The sequence below is a fragment of the Cydia pomonella genome, chromosome 3 (genome assembly GCF_033807575.1).
Source record: "Cydia pomonella isolate Wapato2018A chromosome 3, ilCydPomo1, whole genome shotgun sequence".
Classification (NCBI taxonomy): Eukaryota; Metazoa; Arthropoda; class Insecta; order Lepidoptera; family Tortricidae; genus Cydia; species Cydia pomonella.
This window is the reverse complement of record NC_084705.1, coordinates 7,635,801-7,656,567: the sequence shown is the minus strand read 5'-3', so window position 1 is coordinate 7,656,567 and position 20,767 is coordinate 7,635,801. Positions and strand designations below refer to the sequence as shown.

Sequence of the window (20,767 nt, the reverse complement as noted above, 5' to 3'; positions counted from 1 at the left end):
TAGAGCATTAGGAATGCCTCTGCCCTCTTATAGACAAGCTAAACGACCAGTAGGTAATCGCGTAAGTACCGGTTCCGGAATGAAGTCAGAGATTAGTCTTGTGGTTATCTGAGACTCGGGGCATGGGCATCGGTGGATCTAGTCCATCTTCGTTTGTATGAACGGGCAGGATAATTATTTTTTATAGAGAAAATCAGTAGTACAGTCTAGTAGCATTTAGCAATGGAAAATTGATTGGTTAATCTTAGAAGAAGTCTCACCTGAGGAGAAGTGGTCTGAATCTAAAATGAAATACAAACGAAGGAATCAAGCATTGGATTTACGCATGTTTTAGCGGCTTATGTTTATTATTTTCCTATACATATATAACTATAGTGAAACCTGGATGATTTATATCTTAAAGGACCAGCAATTTTCTGTCAATTAAACAGGTTTTCCATAAAAATATCCTGAAAAAAAAATCGTTTCATTAAAAGAGGTCCTCATTAACAGACGTAACATTTGGACAAATTTATTTAATGGAGATAGAAATATAATATAACCATTGAAAATACTTTCACAAGCTATATTCTGATTTTCTGGTCTAGATTATATAATTTTCACTTTTATAGTACGTTAATTACTATGTACCTATTTGCTCCAGCAAGGCAGCATTAAGTGTAAACTTTTCCTTAACTTGTCACTAATGAATTACAACTAGGTACAAGTTTCGAATGTACTATCTATGAACTGCAGGCTAATATCGGTGCTCGTATGTAACCTTATTTCAGTTTAACCATGCATGTCACAAACATGGCCTTGCCTGTCTATGTATGGTAAATGAACAATGAACATGCGGATAAGTGATGTTTAATATTAATTTAAAGCCTTACAATCTAATTCCTCATTGTGTTGTAGTTTCAATGCAATATACTTGAATACATAGTAAATATAGTAATCAATCAAAATCACACAAGTACTTACTTATCTTGTTGTCAACGAAGAACTTTTATAATAAGTATCATTATGAATATCATACCAATTTCGAAAATGACATACGAAAATTAGATTTGAGGAACTATTGAATTTTTTAGCAGGGCATTTAACTTCAAATTAAAAATAATCATCGTTTCGTAGCGTGAAAAAATAGAAAATGCACAAAAACAGACAAATGGAACACACTTAAATATTGTTTTAAAATATTAAATATAAAAATGTTTAATTTGAGCCCAACACTCGCCTGTGCTCGTAAGCAGTGTGAATTTACGCAGAGCCATGTATCGTGCGCTTGACTACATTCGGTTGCGACCATCCATCCGTGGTAGCGCCGCGGCTATTCGTCAACCAGATAAAACTGGTTCCTTACTGCGCAATTACCACGGATTACCAAGCCTCTTATAGATAGTTTTATTATTAATCTTAACCATTATCTTCTATGCAAACTACACTACCCAGTTAATAAGATTTAAATAGATAATAATCCTATTTGCACGCGGCATTCCTTTAGTTGAGGAACTGAGTTCAGGCAGACAATAAGTTATCTTCGTATTATTGTTGTACAAAATAGAACAATCGGAGCTGAAGTGAGACGGCACGGCCACCGCATCGAAATAGACCATCAAAAAAGCTCCAATAAGAATTTATCAACGGCGCCGTCTGCGCTGCGCAAGAGATTTATTGCGTGTTATGTAAATGTGTACAAGACATTAGAGTCCTTAATATTTCCACGTCGTGATTAGTGCTCACTGGTCATATATTCCTATAGCTTGCCGTGGTCAAAAACATCGAAAGTTTAGGTGAACCAGAGTAACTATTACCTCAAAAACTTACATCTATGTATATTTGCTCGGATGACCGTTTGACTATTCATTTCTTGAAAAGTGGTTGGAATTACAGCGCAGCTCACTGTGAACGTGAGAAATCCAATCTCGAGCCGCGCTTCGTGCGCGCTCGGAGCCCAATCGGCCAATCTTCGGCTTTTATGGATCGGCGCTGGCGCTGCAAATTGGATTATATTTCTTCTTCGCGGCTATACTGGGACAAAAAGGCTACGTAGCATATAAATGCTGTTAGGTATATAAAATTGTACCTATACATACGAACCAATGACGTACAAGTATAACCTCCAATAAGTGACGTATCATATAAACTGTATCTAAGTTCAAGTATATTATTTCAGCGTCTGAAACTCATGTAACAATTATATTCTAATATACTTCGTGGGCAAGTTAATAAGAGCAAGGCAACGAGCCAAATAATAACCAGTGATGACTGGCAAGGCACTGACATTTGGAGTAGCATAACATGAACCAGCGGCTGATGACATAATTTGAGCCGTGCGTGCACGCGTCGTCAGCGTCATATTTTACGAATTTGATATAGGCACTAACGAATGTGATTTGACTTGAAACTATTATACTGGGTGACATTTAAGGTCATATAAGATTGTATCTATTACTATAATCAACTTTTACTATATGAGCATAACAAGAAATCCTGGTCTTCATACAATTGTCGAATTAAAAAACGAAAAACTTTTTTTTGCAATCAGGGTTGCTCTCATAACAAAAGATGCTCACATTAATCAGTACAGTCGCGTATATTTTATTACACCTCGAATTTTAAATCGTAACTTATCTACTTAAGATTTGATGTGAAAGCCGCTAGGGACCTCATACATATTATTCAATTTTTAGGGTTCCGTACCCAAAGGGTCAAACGGGACCCTATTACTGAGACTCCGCTGTCCGTCCGTCCGTCCGTCTGTCACCAGGCTGTATCTCATGAACTGTGGTAGTTAGCTAGTTGAAATTTCTACAGATTATGTATTACTGTTGCCGCTATAACAACAAATACTAAAAACAGAATAAAATAAATATTTCTTTCCAATCTCGAGGTTCTCATCCAATCACCGAAGTTAAGCAACGTCGGGCGGGGTCAGTACTTGGATGGGTGACCGTTTTTACAGATAATGGTACGGAACCCTTCCTGTGCGAGTCCGACCGCACTTGGCCGATTTTTTTTTCATTGCGAATATGCTCTTAAAACTTGTGCACTCGGTGCGTTGGTTTCCAACAGGTTTCTATGTACGTAATTATTTAACGTGTCGCCTGCGTTATCGCGGGCGGTATTTTTGAAGCTACCCGTTGGGCGCGGTTCATTTTACACTGCTCTGTATCTCCTCCGGCTATCACTGCCATGTGTCAGAGCGGCCCCTTTTGCGAAGGTTGTAGGTAGTTAGCGAGGCTCTTTATATAGTACACATTTTGTGCGGATTTTAAGTATATGAAAAGTATTTAGTTAGATAAACATTTTATTACCAACAATGGTTTAGTTACAATGTTTATGCACCTGATGTAGATCACCAAGGTGGATAAATTAAGTTTACAATTTAGGTATTACGTTTAGGTTTATTTTATACACCTTTCTGGTACATAAGGTGTAGCAAACTGCTGTAGCATACAATATATCATTTATATACACACATATATGTGGCTTTCTATCTCAGAAGGGTCCTTATGCTTCAAGTGCTCCTTTTTACCTGATTTTCCAGCAGAAATTCTGGTAGAAAGCTCCTTATTACACATGAAGCATAAGGACCCTTCCCTGATAGAAAGCCACATATGTATACTTACTAATGTAAATCCTGTTTTTAAGCATTATAGTATAAATAGTAGTATAATTTGAAATAGTTTTCATAATACCTTTGATCATTTGCCATCTGCTATGTATCGCTTAACGGACCGATCATAAGCATAAACAATCAATAGATGCAAAATAATGTCAATTCGCATGACAGAAATGTGAAAACAATCGCACGTTGATACCGCGGCAACAATAAATCAAATCGATGATAGATACGATTGTCAAAATTACCAGCTGCATTTGCAATTGGGACAGCAATGTTGATCGTTAAGATCATTAAAATAGAGTCTTAATTTGGCTGGCAACACGTTTGGCTATCTGAGGTCGGTTCGAATTCCCGTAGTGACCACCTTGACCAGTATTATTGCTTGCCGAGCACTGGTCATCGTTGTTTCCTCTAAGACTGTCCAATTAAGTTCGATCTACAATTCTAAGTCTTTGTTAGGAGCCTCGATATCGTAGTTATAGTGGATGTTGTAGGCGATTGCTCGCTTGTGGTCAGCAAGCGATGGGAATTTCTTTAGCTGTCGCGTCTCGAATACTAGACGACAAGTGGTGTGACAGACAGACGGACACGCGACAGGAAAGGTTTTTGTAGGCAGGTGGAATTTAGCCGTTAAGGAGTGTCCAGTCATCACTAGCTTCAGCCTCAGGGTTAAGCACATTCAACCTATCATTCAGCACACATTACCTAATTTCCAAAAATAGTTCAGCTTGACCGTGACAACTATTAGCTTTTTTTTCAACGGGCTCATTTTTCACATTTTCATAGAGAAATCACAAGACACCATTGAAATCAAAATGATTTGTATTATACACATCCTGATCCAGTTTGACACTTCGCTATTTATTTCTGGATATGATATATTTATTTACATAGGTATAAATAAAAAAGCATTTTGATATTCGGGTACCTATTTCAGGCAAATGCTTGTATAAATCGTGTCATTCACGAAGACACGGGCCTTGACTCTTAATGTCATGTTGTTAAAGGTTGGATTTGACAAAGTCATTGTGGTTATAACACATCTAAGATTAAAAACCCAAGAATGATTCCAACAGTGAGCCAAGATGAAAAGTTACCATCGAAATCATGGCTGACAAAAAAGACAAGAAGATTTTGGAGGCATTTACATTTTAAAATTCCATTTTATTTTATTCAAAAACTAACCTGTCTATATTGTCTTTCCAAAATAATTTGCAAGTTGACACTTGACTGTCCATCATTTGTTTCCGGATGCATAACGTGACCAGGCCATGTATCACATCTTCAGGAACCAAATTAACGAGGCCTCGACATTCATAACAACCGCAAGGCACTTAGATCCATTGGTTTGCCTTTGCCTCGTCACCAGCGTGAGCTATTAGAATAAAACCCATAGATACTTAACTTGATCGGAACAAAAAACACATTGATTAATGTGTTTTTTAGTCGTGCCGTGAATATGGTGATGTGCCGCACTGCTTGCTATTCGGCGGGTACCTGTAATAGGCAGATGGGAGCCGCAGCCGCGTAGCAACGTTCACTTGATGCCTGTTCCTTTACATATCATTACTACCACTGTTTCTGGGTTCTGTGGATTTTGTAACGGGTCTCTATTGTCTCCCATAAAATTTTAAGTCATAATGTATTGTTTGTCCGCATTTTTGTATGTCATAATTTGATTTTTCTCAGAAACGCGTAACTTTTTAAGATTGCCATAAAACAAACCTAACCTAACGTTAGGTTACATTAGGTAAGTTTATCCTATAGATAGGATAGGATAACCTTACGAAAATCCTGAAAACTCAACGGTTTCAGAATTATGACTAATGATAATCAGACAATCATTAGATTATGACTTTTACTAATTATGTCAAACAAAGGGATCCGTTTTGAAACCTTTCATATGTCTATACTTTTATATGTAAGAAAAGTTACTTGAACTTTTGAAAGTGTATTTAAATCGGTAGGTAATTTATTTTGCAAGATAGGTATAACTTTATACTTCGTCGGTGGCAAAGAAGCAAACGGTCTTCCTGATAGTCTTGGTAGCCTATGGACGCCTGCAACTCCAGAGGTGTTACATGCGCTTTGCCAACCCTAACACTCCGCAACCTCCTTGAGCCCTGGCAACCTTACTCACTTATACAATAGATTTATAGTTTCAGTGTAACTTGTCTCCTCCTCCTTGATCGTTCTGCTGAGGACCGTGACTCCTTATGATCGTGTTGATCTGTTGTCGCCAACGGTTACGTTCAGTCGCCTGGTGTAGTGCAGTGCTGACGGTCAAATTCAGCTGTTGGGATATCTGGTCTGACCATCGAATGGGACTGAGCCTCGAGGTCTTTTACCCTCTATCTTTCCTGTAACCATAAGCTTTTCAAGGTTATCCGTGCCCCTGCGCGCAACATGGCCGAAATATCTCACAACGTGCTGCAAACGTAACGCATGTAAAAAAAGAATAAACGGCTAAGAATTGAATAGGCTTTTATTGGCATTAAATCTATAAGGATAAGAAAAGCATTGTAGCAACAGAAACAATTGTACTTAAATAAATTTTATACTGTCCCGAGCAAAATTAACTATGCTGTTCTTACCAACATGACCCTAGAATAATAATAAAATAACACGACTTTTTTGTACATTCTTTGAAAGAGTAACACTTCCTTCAAAACGTTAGGTGCGGTTTTTATACACATTAATAATCATACTTAGGTCTCTAGGTATAGTACGCGTAGGCACATTCTACTTAAGAATAGAAAAGAATAAAAATACCAACATAATTATAGTAACACATTATTAATTTAAAAAAAGTGGAATAAAGAATTAACAACATGATGACATCGATGAAGGATCATATTATTACTTTACATTATGCTCATAATCGTAAGCAAGTACACGACAACTCATATAACTCCACTCTACGATCTTTACGACTATACGGCTACGATTTATTTTATTTATTATTCTCCAAACGATATAGTTAACATTTACACGCTCTACAGCCGCAAATAAGAACTATTATGTGACATTTTTATTACATGTATTCTGTTTTCATCTAGATATCATTAATCATGAGTTCTTTGATGTTTTATCGTCAAGCATTTTTATGTTTGCGTATTTGGAGGCACTGATATTTATGTGTAGATGTTGATTGAAGGATATGCTGCTGATAGGAAAAATATTCTAAGCAGCTTAATGGTGCGTTACATTTTTTCCTACCCATTTGTTTTATTAAGTTTATTTTAAGACCATGAAGCCATTACTGCCAGATTTAAAGACAATAAACCACTATTATATACAGTTATAGGTATAGGTATAATGTGTGTTGCAAATCTTTTTATAGCTAAAAATCCAGTCCAGTTTCCAGACAGAAACTATTTTAGATTGTAAATTCAGTCTCATCCATTATTAAATATCGTGTCATACGTTTTAATTTTGACCATGCAATATGTCTAGATCTAGCCAGACGGAATATCAATGGCATTTGACCTAGAAGGACTTAAAAACCGGTCAAGTGCGAGTGGCTAGAAATAAAAGGATTCCGCCTAAGACATTCATATAAATCTCTTTTATTTTCCAAAATCTTGTCAAGTTACTGAGCTTTACTGAATGCTCACTGCACAATTGCAAAACACATTGAAGGTATTAGGTAAAATTCAGTTCATCAGTTTACCCATCTTCTTTTTCTGTTTTTGGACAAATTCACCTTCTCACTGTCGATGGAAAAATTCAAGCTAAAATAAATAAAAAGTTTTCAATGTATAGCTAGTTAGTAAATTCGTTATTGCTTTTAATATTATTTCAAAGCATAAATCAAAACACATTTCAACACACCACAGGAGTATTTTTTCTATGTTAAATGTTAACGTGGGCTCAATCAGGGGCACGGCAGAAGTGTACATGCACAGGCATTGTCGTGCCGCGCCATTAGCGAACGAAATATCGCACTTGTAAGCAACCATAGTGTAAGCTTAAGTGTGTAGGTAAAAGGGAAGAACGGGTATATTTAAAGTACTCAAAATATTACAGCCAAGAAAAGTCCTAACACATAAAAAAATCTTCAAAATATTTACAGAAAATAGTGTACAAGCGTATAGGTAGGTACAAAAGATTGATCTGTCTTTGCAGATACGAGAGTAAATGAAATATGTCATGAATAGTTGTTGGACATATTAAATGTTAAATGACTTCATTCTAAACCAGACATCATTGCGCAAAAACGATGATAAATTCGCAAAATTGCAGTCAGAGATTGGCATTATTTCATTCAGATTCCGGATGTGCTCACTCGAACTGAAGTGAATAGATATTCAAATAAGATACTTGATGTAAGCGTTTAAACTCTATCACCATATTTGTGAATTCGAATTGAAATTCAATGTCCTCGTATTGCATCCATTCGTTTCGTTTCTGAACAAGGATTATGGTAAAATAAACTGTCACTCAGTTGTTTGTGCATCAGGCTGTCACTAACATATCAATCGCGAAGGGTTTTTGCCGCGGCCTCACTTGTTGCCTTACCGATACCGGCCAGCGGGCGCATCGCATATTTATACTTTCTTTAAACATCTTTATTGACACGGGCCTGACAACTCCACCGGAATAAGCATCGGACCGGAATTTATTACGACTTTTTCTTTATCAACCAAATATCGCGATCACTTTTAAACACTGTTACATCCATAATTCAAAGCGCTTACAGGTGTTTGAACCGTTTGCTTTAAAGCAGTACCTATCCAACTCATTAGCGTTGTGGTCTAGTTGAAGAAAAATAACAAATGACACAGTTTAATTTGGTAGACACAGCCGAGACGTGCCTCGTATCGATCACTGGGCTGGCAAGGGTCCAAGATGGTCCAAGTGGTGGGCCGGCGGGCGACGCGCAGTGACAGGTGCAGCATGCGACCCATGACTCTGTCATACCGCCGTCACTGCAGCTCTTTGATATCGGTGCGGGAATGTCGGCGGCCGCAGCGGCGGGAGTTACTGTCGTGCACTGGATATTTGACGGACGGAACGTTTTAGATCGGACTAAGAGTTAAAAGGTGACACGACTATAGGTTTGTTAAGCATCCCAAACAAAATTAGATTAGGTAGGAAGTTCGCATTCGCGAAATTTATACAAAGCTATTCCTCATTCTTATGTAATAGCCGTGCCTTTGTCAACGGCTTCAAAGTAAACCTTCAGTTTGCTCTAATATTCAGCGTCTAAAAATCTACAAAAATGTTACCTACATTGGATAGATAGAAGCTAAAATACAAGACTTCAAATTCCTTTCACTAAGCCCAACTGTATTACCTCGCTATATAAACAAGTGCCAAATCTGATATTAGAAAAACTTTTAGTAACACGCACGTAATAAATTAAGAGGAACATGACAGCTCTAGGAAATAAATTTAAATTAATTGCACAATAGTGTTCGGATTTCTCAATAGAAATCTTGTTTTGAATCGAGCGAGCTGTGCTACAGTACATCACAATCGAGCAAGCGTGGCAAGGCACGAAGCCGATCGAGCCAACTATTCATTGGCGCTCAAACGGACATTCAGATCTAAATATTAACATGCCTCACGTTTTGTGACCAGAATAATACTTATCGCACTTATGCAATGTAATACCGCTCAATCATCTGTCTGTTGACACCTTGTAACACATCGTTCTATGTTTTCAGGTACGGTGAATGCCAACGGTGAGACGAAACGTCAGAGAACTTCGTACACACGGTATCAGACGCTAGAGCTGGAGAAGGAGTTCCACTTCAACCGGTACCTGACGCGGAGGAGACGGATCGAGATCGCGCACGCGCTCTGCCTCACGGAGCGCCAGATCAAAATCTGGTTCCAGAACCGGCGAATGAAGTGGAAGAAGGAGCACAAGATGGCATCGATGAACATAGTGCCGTACCATATGAATCCCTACGGCCACCCCTACCAGTTCGACCTTCACCCGAGTCAGTTTGCGCATCTCTCCGCATAGGATCAGTGGAATTTTTCGAACAGCGGATAACTGATTTATTAAGGTAAACAGTCGGCCGTGGTACCACGGGGTTGTTTGTAACATCGAGAGGCCGCCGGCGTCTGAGATGCTACAGCGACCAGACTGGGTCAGTTATTCGCTGCTCGAAAAATTTCCACCTGATAGCCTAATTTTGTTAAATTGTTGATTGTGACGTTATAAGTGACGCTAAAAAGTGGTGTGTGTTTCAAGATACGTTGAGAAGGATTGCAGTGATAAAATTATATGCATACAAAGATCTTTAAGTGCAAAACTACCTAAATAATTCAATTGATCGACGAATATCATAAGTACCTGGCAGACGTAAATATTAACCTGCTAGTTTTTTTTTATTTGTATTCAAATATTGACCAGAGGTTGATACCGTACTGATTGTAAAGTCTCAAAATCTTTTTTCAGTTTTGTTCTAAATGTCACAGTGTAATATTTTATCGTAAATGCTATTGGGATACGTTAAAATAGTGTTAAATTTGATGTAGAAAGAAATTTACCTAGTCATAAGCTATGATTCGAATTGCATGTTATTCCTAAAGACAACTGAGAGCCGAATAATGTACATGACGATGGCTTAATCAATACCTAATTATACCTAAATTCGTGTTAGGGTTAAATGGATTAGCTTTCCAGTGGGCCTAGCCAAGATGAATCGTACATCGACAAACGCCTGAAGAAATGTATCAGATTGACAGATGGTTCGAATTTAAGTATTGGCGTTTTCTACCGACGATTCTCATCTTGGTTACGCTCCCGGCAGCTTAGGTGTAGGTAGATAAGCCGTCTCAGAAATAACAAATTCGGAATTGTACAGGGATAGCATAACACAACATAGGTAATACAAAAGGATTGTATGTATGTACTATCAAATTTATTAAGGGTTGCTATACTTACTTCGTCTAGTACCAGATATAAATACATTTTAAATTAGAGAGGGCTTGTAAAAGCGCTGTGAACTTAATTAGAGATAATTGTAAGCTCAGTAATATAGTAACTGTGAATAGGTAGATATTCCTTCTTATTGTATATACGTAATGTTTTAATAGGTATGGTGAAAAGTTTAATATATTTCAGTAAACTTCCCGAAGAACTGCTTTATGTTCCTGTCGTTTAGTTGTAAATAACGAAAGTATTTATCATCCTATAAATACAAATAACGATACCTAATTAACATTATTTAGATTATGAATATGGATTTTTTAAAGTTTCCACAAACAATACCAATTATAACATTTTCAAATGACTCTATTTCGTATTTTAAAAACTTTAATGTCGTATTTGTAAATGTACTTAATATTCTTAGCAATTAAAAGGTCCTATAGTTTCTTCCCTTGAGTAAACATTGGTTGTTTAAATTGACTTACTTTACATTCGTTTTACGGACAGACCTTTGTCGTCGCATTATGGTCTTTAATCACATGTTTATTAGGATTGTCGTGGTCAACTGTGATATTTTGTTAAATTTTATTCTTAAGTAAAAACAGTGCGACTTGAGTTGGTTATATTTGGTTTCATTTAGAAAGTATGCCTGAAAAGTGCTGATTTCATTTACTTTCGACTAGTTCATTTGTTGCTTTATTTATTGTTTGTAAATATTAGATACGTCATTTAGTATAACTGAATTGAGAAATGTTCAAATTCATAATGTAACATAACATCATTGAATCATTTACGTTGACTTTTTTCTATGAATTCTGTGCAATAGCGAGTGGCCTAATTCGTGTATCTACAAATTGTTTCTATCCTTCATTTTCAAGCTTCGCCATCATTATTTTTAATTGTGTTATTTCCTTTTAACTAAATACGAATATGTTTATCGTTCATTCCAGATTTAAATGAGAGCTCTAGTGAAGTATACTACTTATTCATTTAAATTATTGTATTGTATGAATAAAAATGTATCAAATTTGAAAATTGGTGAAGATGAAATAAATTATGAAGAGAAACATGAGTTTTTCTGTCCCTCCGTTATCCATAAACCAAAGAAATAAGTACCTAATGAATATATTAATAATGGTAGAATAACGATTATTTAAAAAAATAATAATATATGTGTTCGTATACAAAATAGCGGTCGGTAAAGGAAAGCTTTCGAACTATTCTTTCAAATGTGTAAGCGCCAGCGCCAGCAAGACGCCTTGCGGAGCGTATTGAGCTATGATAAATGACGCCGAAGCTATGACATGACAGCCGAACCTGCGAGGGGAGCACCACGTGCCTAACAAAAGGAGTGCGAAAAATGAAGGCCTTAGTTTGTAGGTCGTGGCTGCGTATCGGAGGCTGGACCTATAAATCATGCTGTCAGAATATTTTGCTTTTATACAGTTTTGATACGGATTCATTGGATGCCGCGGACGTCTGGTGCCGGACTGTTTTTCATTCGCATGTCAGTTCGACGGTTTCATTCAAGTTTGGTTTAACGACTTCTAGGCGGACAGAGTATCTACGGTGAACCGAAAACGTCCTAAAGTACCAATACTTCCAAAACAATTCTAAATTATACTTATTTGAAATTTACGATCTGCAGTACTCCCAATTTGGCAATCTCATCTTTCTTTATGAAAAAAATCTGTGACCATCACGTGAGATTTACAGTCCGCGCGCTAATTCCGTAATGGCACCTCTACAGGATGGCCCACCGCTGGACCAGCGAGATGATTGAGAGCACGCACTAATATGGAATGGGCCACGTGTAGATGTGTACGGTACGCACCATCGCTGGACTTTGATGTGCGAACGAAAAACCGACCATCCCGCTGCGCCGTAAACTGTCCGACAAAACTATCCTCTCTATACGCTGGCCCGTCTTAGTGGGCCAGCATGATGGCCCATCGTGTAGAGGAGCCATAAAAGGTTAAGGAATGTCAGGAATGTTGAACATCATTCGGGTTGTGAACGGTGACAGATGTTATCTCCATACAATTTATAAGCTTAAAACGCAAAATCTTGCATGAAATTATTGTAATGACATCATTCACCGTACCCAAGCTGATTGAAAAATACTAGTCGATGTTACGTTATTGATACTATGTAACTAGTTTCCGCGCGCAGTTTATATACCTAGATAATCATATAAATAAGGATTAGTATGTTTTTACAAGCTTTTATTTAGTTTAACCTGTCCCGTTACTCCCGTTGTCTGTCGGTCTGTAATCAAATCTTGCAAGTTAAATTTGATCCACTTCCCGGTTTCCGATTGAGCTGAAAATTTGTCAATGCAATATCATGGTACCATCGAGCTAATCTGATGACGGAGACAAGAGGTGGACATAGGAACTCTGTGATAAAACAACGCAATCTAATTGGGTTTGGGGTTTTTAGAATTGGTTCGATGAGTATTAGTTGCCTATGGCAACAAAAGTACAGTCAGTGATAAAAGCTTGTTCCAAAAATGATATTTTTGCCAAAAACTTATTGCTAAAAAGTTAAATCGACAGCAAAAAACACTTGTAAAAGGTTACTTTATAGCTATATATCATGTCTTGCTAAACGGGTGAAAACAATCCAACTTTCACGATCATTCCCATACAAAACTGTGACAAAAAGAAGGCGAATCCTTCGCCGTATGACTAATATTATTAATGTTTCGCTGTCCGTCCGATTGTGGAAACCTGGACGATTGCGATACTTGCATTAAGGAGTGTTTGCTGGCGACCATCATTTTTCAAAGGACGGAGCCGACGAAGCGTAAGTTGAGAAAGATGGTTCAAATTTTTCCTTAGTTCGTTTAAAATATTTACAGTTACAAGCTTACAACACCTGGCAACGAAAATTTTCTGAAAATATTATAAAATTAAATAGTAGTTCTTATGGGAAATGTCGGTTAGTCTTCATTGATCTTATTGAGACGAAATCGCCTTTTCATATAAAAAAACACTCACTAAATTACTGAATTAGTTTACAATAGTTTATTTATCTTTCAGTTTTCTAAAATTAAAATAATACAAATATTTTATTCATCCGCTCTACTTTCTGTCGTACTCTGATGCCAATGTCACATTTTACCAAAACCGCGGCAAAATTATCACTTTACAAAATAAAACTAAAGGATCGTCCTCATTTTCCTCTCTGGATTTTGACGTTGTTAAAAATATTTTGACACTATTTGTTGTAAGTATATCAGCCACAACCACAACTATGTAGCCCTTACGTTTGATTTTTTATATTTTTTTATTATTATAAGAGTTAGGAGCATTAAAAAAGAATCAAATCTATTTTTTGCTCCAAATGTCAAAAAATCAAACGTAAGGTCATAGCTATGGTTAATATACACTGAATTATGTAAAAATATTTTTCATGATGTCAATATCCAGAAAGGAAAATGGGGACTATGTTTGTATGGAAAAGCGGCCGTCCCCTTTCCTCTTAAAAATCTGCGTGCCTCATTAAGTTCAAGCAAAACCTTTATAATACCTCAATTAGAGTAGAACATTTTAATTGACACTGAATTTGCTTAGCTCATTGCAGTATTCAGATAAGCAATGAGAATAAGGTAAGGTAATGTAATGTGAGGCAAGGAATACATGAGCAATGGTTATCGCTTACTAACAGGCGATACGTCTGCTCGTTTGCCTGATGCCTCCTATACCTCTCATAAAAAAAGTAAAAAAAAATGAACTTGGATGAATGAAAAACCAAACATGTTTTAATTTTTAATTTACGAGTATTACTCGAAGTAGTACTCGAAGATCCGACAAGCTCGTACCAGCATAACGCATTTGATTGAAGTATGTAATATGAATAATAAAGTGAACCAACTTTCGTTTTATATTCTGTGCAATGCGTAGCCTGTATGGGACAGTGTTTTGACACATCGATAAGATTCTCCAGTAATTTTAAGAGTTATTGTACTTTGAATTAAAGTAGGTATTTATATTTGAAATATTAGTTGCCATTGTACATTTGGCACTCTGGTACCATTAATCAATTTGAACATCGTAAAAAATTTAATTGAATGAGCCTATATTTGTTACTATATGGACAAAAAAGATTGATATTGTGATTTTAGAGTAACTTGTATACATTAATGATTTTCCAAAAGTAGGTCATTTGCTAATAATAATAATAATTATCCCAAAGAAGTAAAAACATTATCTCCTACTAAATACAAAACTATACCTAGATAGACGATATATATCGGAGATTAGGTAGTGTGGATAGATAGAGTCAGGAAATAATCAAATGGTGCCTATTTATACACCGTGTTTTATTGAATTCCATTAACTTCGGGGCATAAGTAAGTACGTTTAAGGAAACTAAATGGCATAGAAAATTTTCGAAAATATTTTTTTTGTTTTTTTTTTTTATTATTGTTGATTTTTTTTAAATAGTAAATGTTGCATATAGCGTTGTTGTAACACGGGAATTACATTTAACTCAACCAAACAATTGAAAACTGACATATCAATGTCATATCGAAAATCGAAAGTCCGAGATAATACTTACGTTTAGTAGCAAATGTATACATTCGTACTAAACACTAATCAATATGAAAACACGCCTTAAGGCAAGTGTACACGCTCGTAGGGGCCTTATACGATAATAATATATTATTGATTATCTCCGAAATGGAGCTAATTAGAATACCGGTGTCTTTGAGAAAGTTACTTAATATTAAGGTCAGGAACGCACCTTTGAAACTAACGGAAAAAAAAACACAGTGTATATGTATTAGGTATACTAGTAGTAGTTAGGTATACTAGGTAATAGAGGTTGTTATACAAAAGTTTATAGGTACCTACTTAAATAAAAATGACGCATGCATAAGCGCTACTCACAATATATTTTATTGTGAGATTTTCTTTTATAAAAAATATTTAAATTTTTAGAATGTACGTCTGAATTAAACAGCGCCCTCTCACTTATTTAAGAGGAACAATTGAGAAAGATACACCGGTACGGACACAATCCCACTAAAAAAGATGCGGGAGTCAAATAGCAGTAGGACGCCATCTAACAGTCGTAATTCTAACTAAGTAGTACTTATATTCCGCTTAGACAAGCGAAACCGAAGCCATTGTTGTTTAAGAATTTTCCCGCAGATGGAGCTAGCCTAGCTGGAGCTATAACCTAATAAGATGCCTCGAAAATAAATCTAATAAGAATTAATTTGAAAAATAAATGTTTTTACGTGTTTTTAAATATTACATCAGAACTATCGTGGAAAGTATTTTTAGTAAAATGTAAAAACCTTCAGAAACTATAATAAAATACTTACTCATTATCCAGACATTACGAACGTCGCGTCCTAACGTTATAGTACTCCTATCCGTCGCGAGATGGCGCTAGCGGATGACTCGCAGGGTAAAGCAGGTGACGTTAGTTTTTGCAGACAGTAGAGCTTTTTCGTAGCAAGCGGGTGGCGCATTTCGCCGACAGCTTTCTACAAAATTGCCGAATAAATCGTGTGAAAGGACGAGAACGAGGGATTATTTTGCTGGTAAGTTTGTCTGACGTGTGTGTCATTTTAGCTTGTATTAAATACGACGTTGTCGCCAATTTGCAGCATTGCAGGAAAGCTCTAGCTTTGAATAGTGATTTATTGCAGTAGTATAGCACTAGTTAGTCTGCAGTGCGTCCGTATTCTGACGACAACGGCGTATTCGGAAATGTAACTTTTCAGTAGAAACTGTAATTTTTAGTGAATTCTACTAGTTTCATCAATAGTATAGTATGCCTTGTTAATATAAACAAATCTCTTCTTCCTCGCGTTGTCCCGGCATTTTGCCACGGCTCATGGGAGCCTGGGGTCCGCTTGACAACTAATCCCAAGATTTGGCGTAGGCACTAATTTTTACGAAAGCGACTTCCATCTGCCCTTCCAACCCAGAGGGTAAACTAGGCCTTCTTGCGATTAGTCCAGTTTCCTCACGATGTTTTCCTTCACCGAAAAGCGGCTGGTAAATATCAAATGATATTTCGTACATAAGTTCCGAAAAACTCATTGGTACGAGCCGGGGTTTGAACCCGCGACCTCCGGATTGCAAGTCGCACGCTCTTACCGCTAGGCCACCAGCGCTTCTTATAAACAAATCTATATAGATATAATTAAAAAAAAGTTCAAAGTTTACTTACAAACCTAGAACACATTACTATTGACTACCTAAGTAAATAACTTTTTATGTAAAAGATTAAAACCTGCAGTTCATAAGATCAACTAATATATTAAGTACTGTCATCTTATGAACTAAGCATTTGTTTTATTGAGTATAAAATACTTAATTACTATCCTGCTACCATTGTCATTACTATTATACTTGTCATAAGGCGATCTAATGGCTCATAAGGCATTAAATTCGCCGCTCCGGTGTGCGAGCGGGAGATCGCTATATACTTGCATAGCGCTGTCTCGCTCACATATCAGAGCTGCCTACGGATTCCCATTAGTGGTAAAAGTGTATTTAAAGATATCATAATCATGATGCTGTTCTGAAAGAATGCCAAGAATGTCAAAATACAGGTTGTAACAAAAATAGAGGGGATCCGTTTATTAGGTATATATAGTTCGTATTCGTTATCTAATTACAAAAAAGTAAAAGGATTTTTTTTGACACGACAAAATTATTTTTTGCTTCTTTGGGTCAGGTCGTCCAAGTCGGCCAACTCTCCATACAAGGGCAAAAAAAATCCAGTCAGTAAATTTTTTTCTTCTAGTTTTTCCTAATATGCCCTTAAAAGAAGCCCACTATTTTTGTTACACCTGTATTTTGTACTTTTTATTAATGTTTATTTTTCCATCATCCACTTCACTTATATAAAAAATATAGATACCCCTGTATATCTTACTACATTATATGTATTCTTAAAAGCTATTTTAATTTGTTTATGCCTGCATAATTTGTCTAATTTTTGATTCAATGATGGTATGAAAATTAGGTTACCTAAATGGTGTTAACGGTCCAATAACAGGTTTTGTAAATGTTACTATTATTCCGTTATAATTAAAGAAAGGTGTGTAATTCCGCCATCATCGAGTGTTTTCCTTTGAATAGGGAATTTATATAGAAAAATGTATTAATATTTAAAAAAAAATATTGTTATTTATTTTAGACAACTGCCGCAAGTTCTTATAGGCACCTATGCAAAAAAGATAGCTACTGCTCTTTAATCTTATTAAAAAAGGACTTAAATCAAAACACCTAAATATAAAAAATAATTCCTAACTAAATACGTTCCAAACATAATCCTATTTAAACAGGCCGCTTAGACCGTTGCACAAAAAAGAAAAAAATCCCCAAACTGTTAGCCCGAAATTTATACCTGACTTCTATGAATGGCTACACTTTGTTAGAGGTCGACGAAAAGAACAAAGATGGCGGCCATAAAAGGCACCTTCGGTGCGCCTGCGCCGCCGCCTGCCTTGCGCAGTTTGGGGCTGTGGACTGGGTGTCCAATTCGAACATTCTTTTTGATGTCAAAATGATTCAAATTTGTTATTTATATTGTGCGTCACACTCGCGCCAATACATGTACTAACAAATACGAGCGGAATGCACGCGCGGAATTAAATTATTTTCATATTAATATGTAACGAATTGGCCTCGGAAGCATGCTCAGACAGAATCTAGTCCCAATATTATTTAGATATCAGTGCTACCCTTTCTCACACGTGTAACTGAGCAGATGAGACGTTGATTTTGATATTGTGTTTGTATTTTTCGTGTTTCCGAATGTGCCTTTGCGTGGTATTAAGTTCTGTTTACATTTTTCTTAGTTAGTTACTAACCTACCTCAGTACTAGAACGTTCTTATTCCGGTATAAATGAATGGGTTTAAATGGTTATTTAATACATGTGAATTAATTATTTGCGTCTAAATAATTGAATGCTACGACATTTTTTGTATGAAATTCCATTTCGAAAGAAAAAATTTTCTACTAACTACATCTTAACAAATCAAAATTGATCAAAGGATTTTGATGTTCATCGCTTCAGCATAATACGAGTATGTATAAGGATAGGTATAATAGGTTTATAGGTTCCGTTTAAAAAAAACTTATTGCAAATTTTGAAAAAAAAGGAAGCCTATAGACCTAGTTTTTTATTGTGTCAATAACATACTAATAAATCATGGAAAATACAAAATATTTAAAGTTTTCTCTTTTTATATGGACAATCATGTGGTACACATCCCTCTTAAATTAAAAAATGAATAAAGTCAATGAATTAATTATACTTACCTGAGTACCTAACAATATGCAATAACTAACAATCCAATTTTTTTTTTAAAAGATCGCAACTCGAAAACACGAGTGTACCCTGTTAGCTGTATTTAAAGGGGAGCGGATTAAATTGAAATTCCGTTTTTAAATTCACCAATAGGGGGAGGGTGCCGCTGGATTGGCCGCGCGTCCGAGCCGAACGCCGGCTAGGGGGCCGTAGTGATCATTTTGCAAGCTGATTTAGTTCGTATAGTGTTAGTAACGCGATTTCAGAGTTCAAATTATTATTAAACGAACTTTTTAAATATATTACATTCTTAATTTAAAAATTCTGCTTTAATAAAACTGGGTTGTTATATTTGTTAATTTGTCTTCTTAAATTTTATGTGAAAATGCAAAACTTGGAACAAAAATTTTGGGATGCATTAGCAATATAGAATTAAATCAGCGTCTTTTTCGCTTTAAACGTTTTTTCATACACATAGGTAGGTACATAGTATTTTTTTGGTCCCTAACTATTTATATATTGTTCATAGTATAACGTATAAAAATAACATTATTTTTAACAACTGTAAATGTAAGATGCATATACAATTTTCAAGTTACACAAGAATGATTATTTTTCATTTCTAATGCTAATTGTATGTCGTCGTTAAACTACGGTGAAACCCATTGTTCTACTTGTGTGATTCAAATAAATTCACTAACAATGTATTCTAAGCAGATGGTCATATAAAAAATGTCCAACAATTATAGGCCTTGACTTTACACGCTTGATTGCTCGTCGGATGTCGATACCTTTCTCTGTCGCGCTTTTGAGTATGCGATAAAAGAAGACAGCAACAAACATTTTACGTACGTCGCGATATGAAACTGGGCAGGACAGAGGTAAGGCTAGGTGCACACAGTTTTAAATTTTTATTTTATTTTACATAAATGTACTTATAATCATTTAATATATAAAACATAGAATATACTATATAGCAATATAATAATATGAAAAAAAAAACATGAAAATGACTTTGGAATGGTAGCAGGGTACCTATTTATTTTCGTCCGCAGTATATTTTGACTAGGCTTTATGTATTAAAGTTAATATTTTATAGGACATATAGGATAATTTAATAGGACAGCTGAATTTATGATATAACGTTGAATTACTCTTTAATAAAGCCGTCTGTTTGGCACATGGTTCAGACGATGCGAGAAAAAAAAATTACAATTATTTAATTTTCTTATTTATTGATTAGCATTTATATATTAAGAGCCTATCAAAGTGCTCACTAGCGCCACTGCTAAATAATTGTGATTATTTAAATTTAACGATAGATATTTAAATAAAAAAGGGGGCCGCTACGTACTGTATTTTGTATTTAAGTACCTTTTGATTACATCATAATAGTTTTTACGTTCCTGGATTCGTCAATCTAGGCGTCCAAAGTTAAAACGGCCATTTTTGTTTTGAGTTCATAGATCGACGAATCCAGCAACATAAAAACTAGTTTGATGTATTCAAAAGGTACTTAAATACAAAATACAGTACATAGCGGCCCCCTTTTTTAAATATCTATCGTAAAATTTAAACAATCACTATTATTTAGCAGTGGCGCTAGTGAGCACGTTTATTGGCTCTTAATAACTATTTACGGCCCGATTCGAACTTTAATATGCGTCAAACATTGCTAAAGATACGACATGGATAATATAATGACTGTGTCAAAAGTGACGTTTTTTCAAACAAAAACGTCACTTTTGACACTCACGTATCCGATTCATATCGTATTACTTATAATAAATGTATTTTTATGTGTATACCTAATCAATATTTAAATGAACATTAAGAATACAATATAATATTTGGCAGGTAGTGAGTAGTAGGGTACTATTCTTATAAAAAAATCAGCATACACATGTGTTTCGTATTTAGGCATTGTGGTTAATAATAATTTACATACAAGAAAGTGTGTTCATATTTTTCGCGTACATA

General features: G+C 35.7%; 1 protein-coding gene across 1 annotated transcript in view; it reads left to right on the top strand.

The window, feature by feature from the left end:
* Positions 1-11,566, top strand: part of LOC133515976 (homeotic protein Sex combs reduced-like) — a 53,130-nt gene extending 41,564 nt beyond the window's left edge. The window contains exon 3 of the mRNA XM_061848625.1: positions 9,283-11,566. Coding sequence (XP_061704609.1) covers positions 9,283-9,587 — 305 coding nt within the window. The 3' untranslated portion in view covers positions 9,588-11,566. The remainder of the gene's footprint in view (positions 1-9,282) is intronic.
* Positions 11,567-20,767: the final 9,201 nt, after the last annotated feature.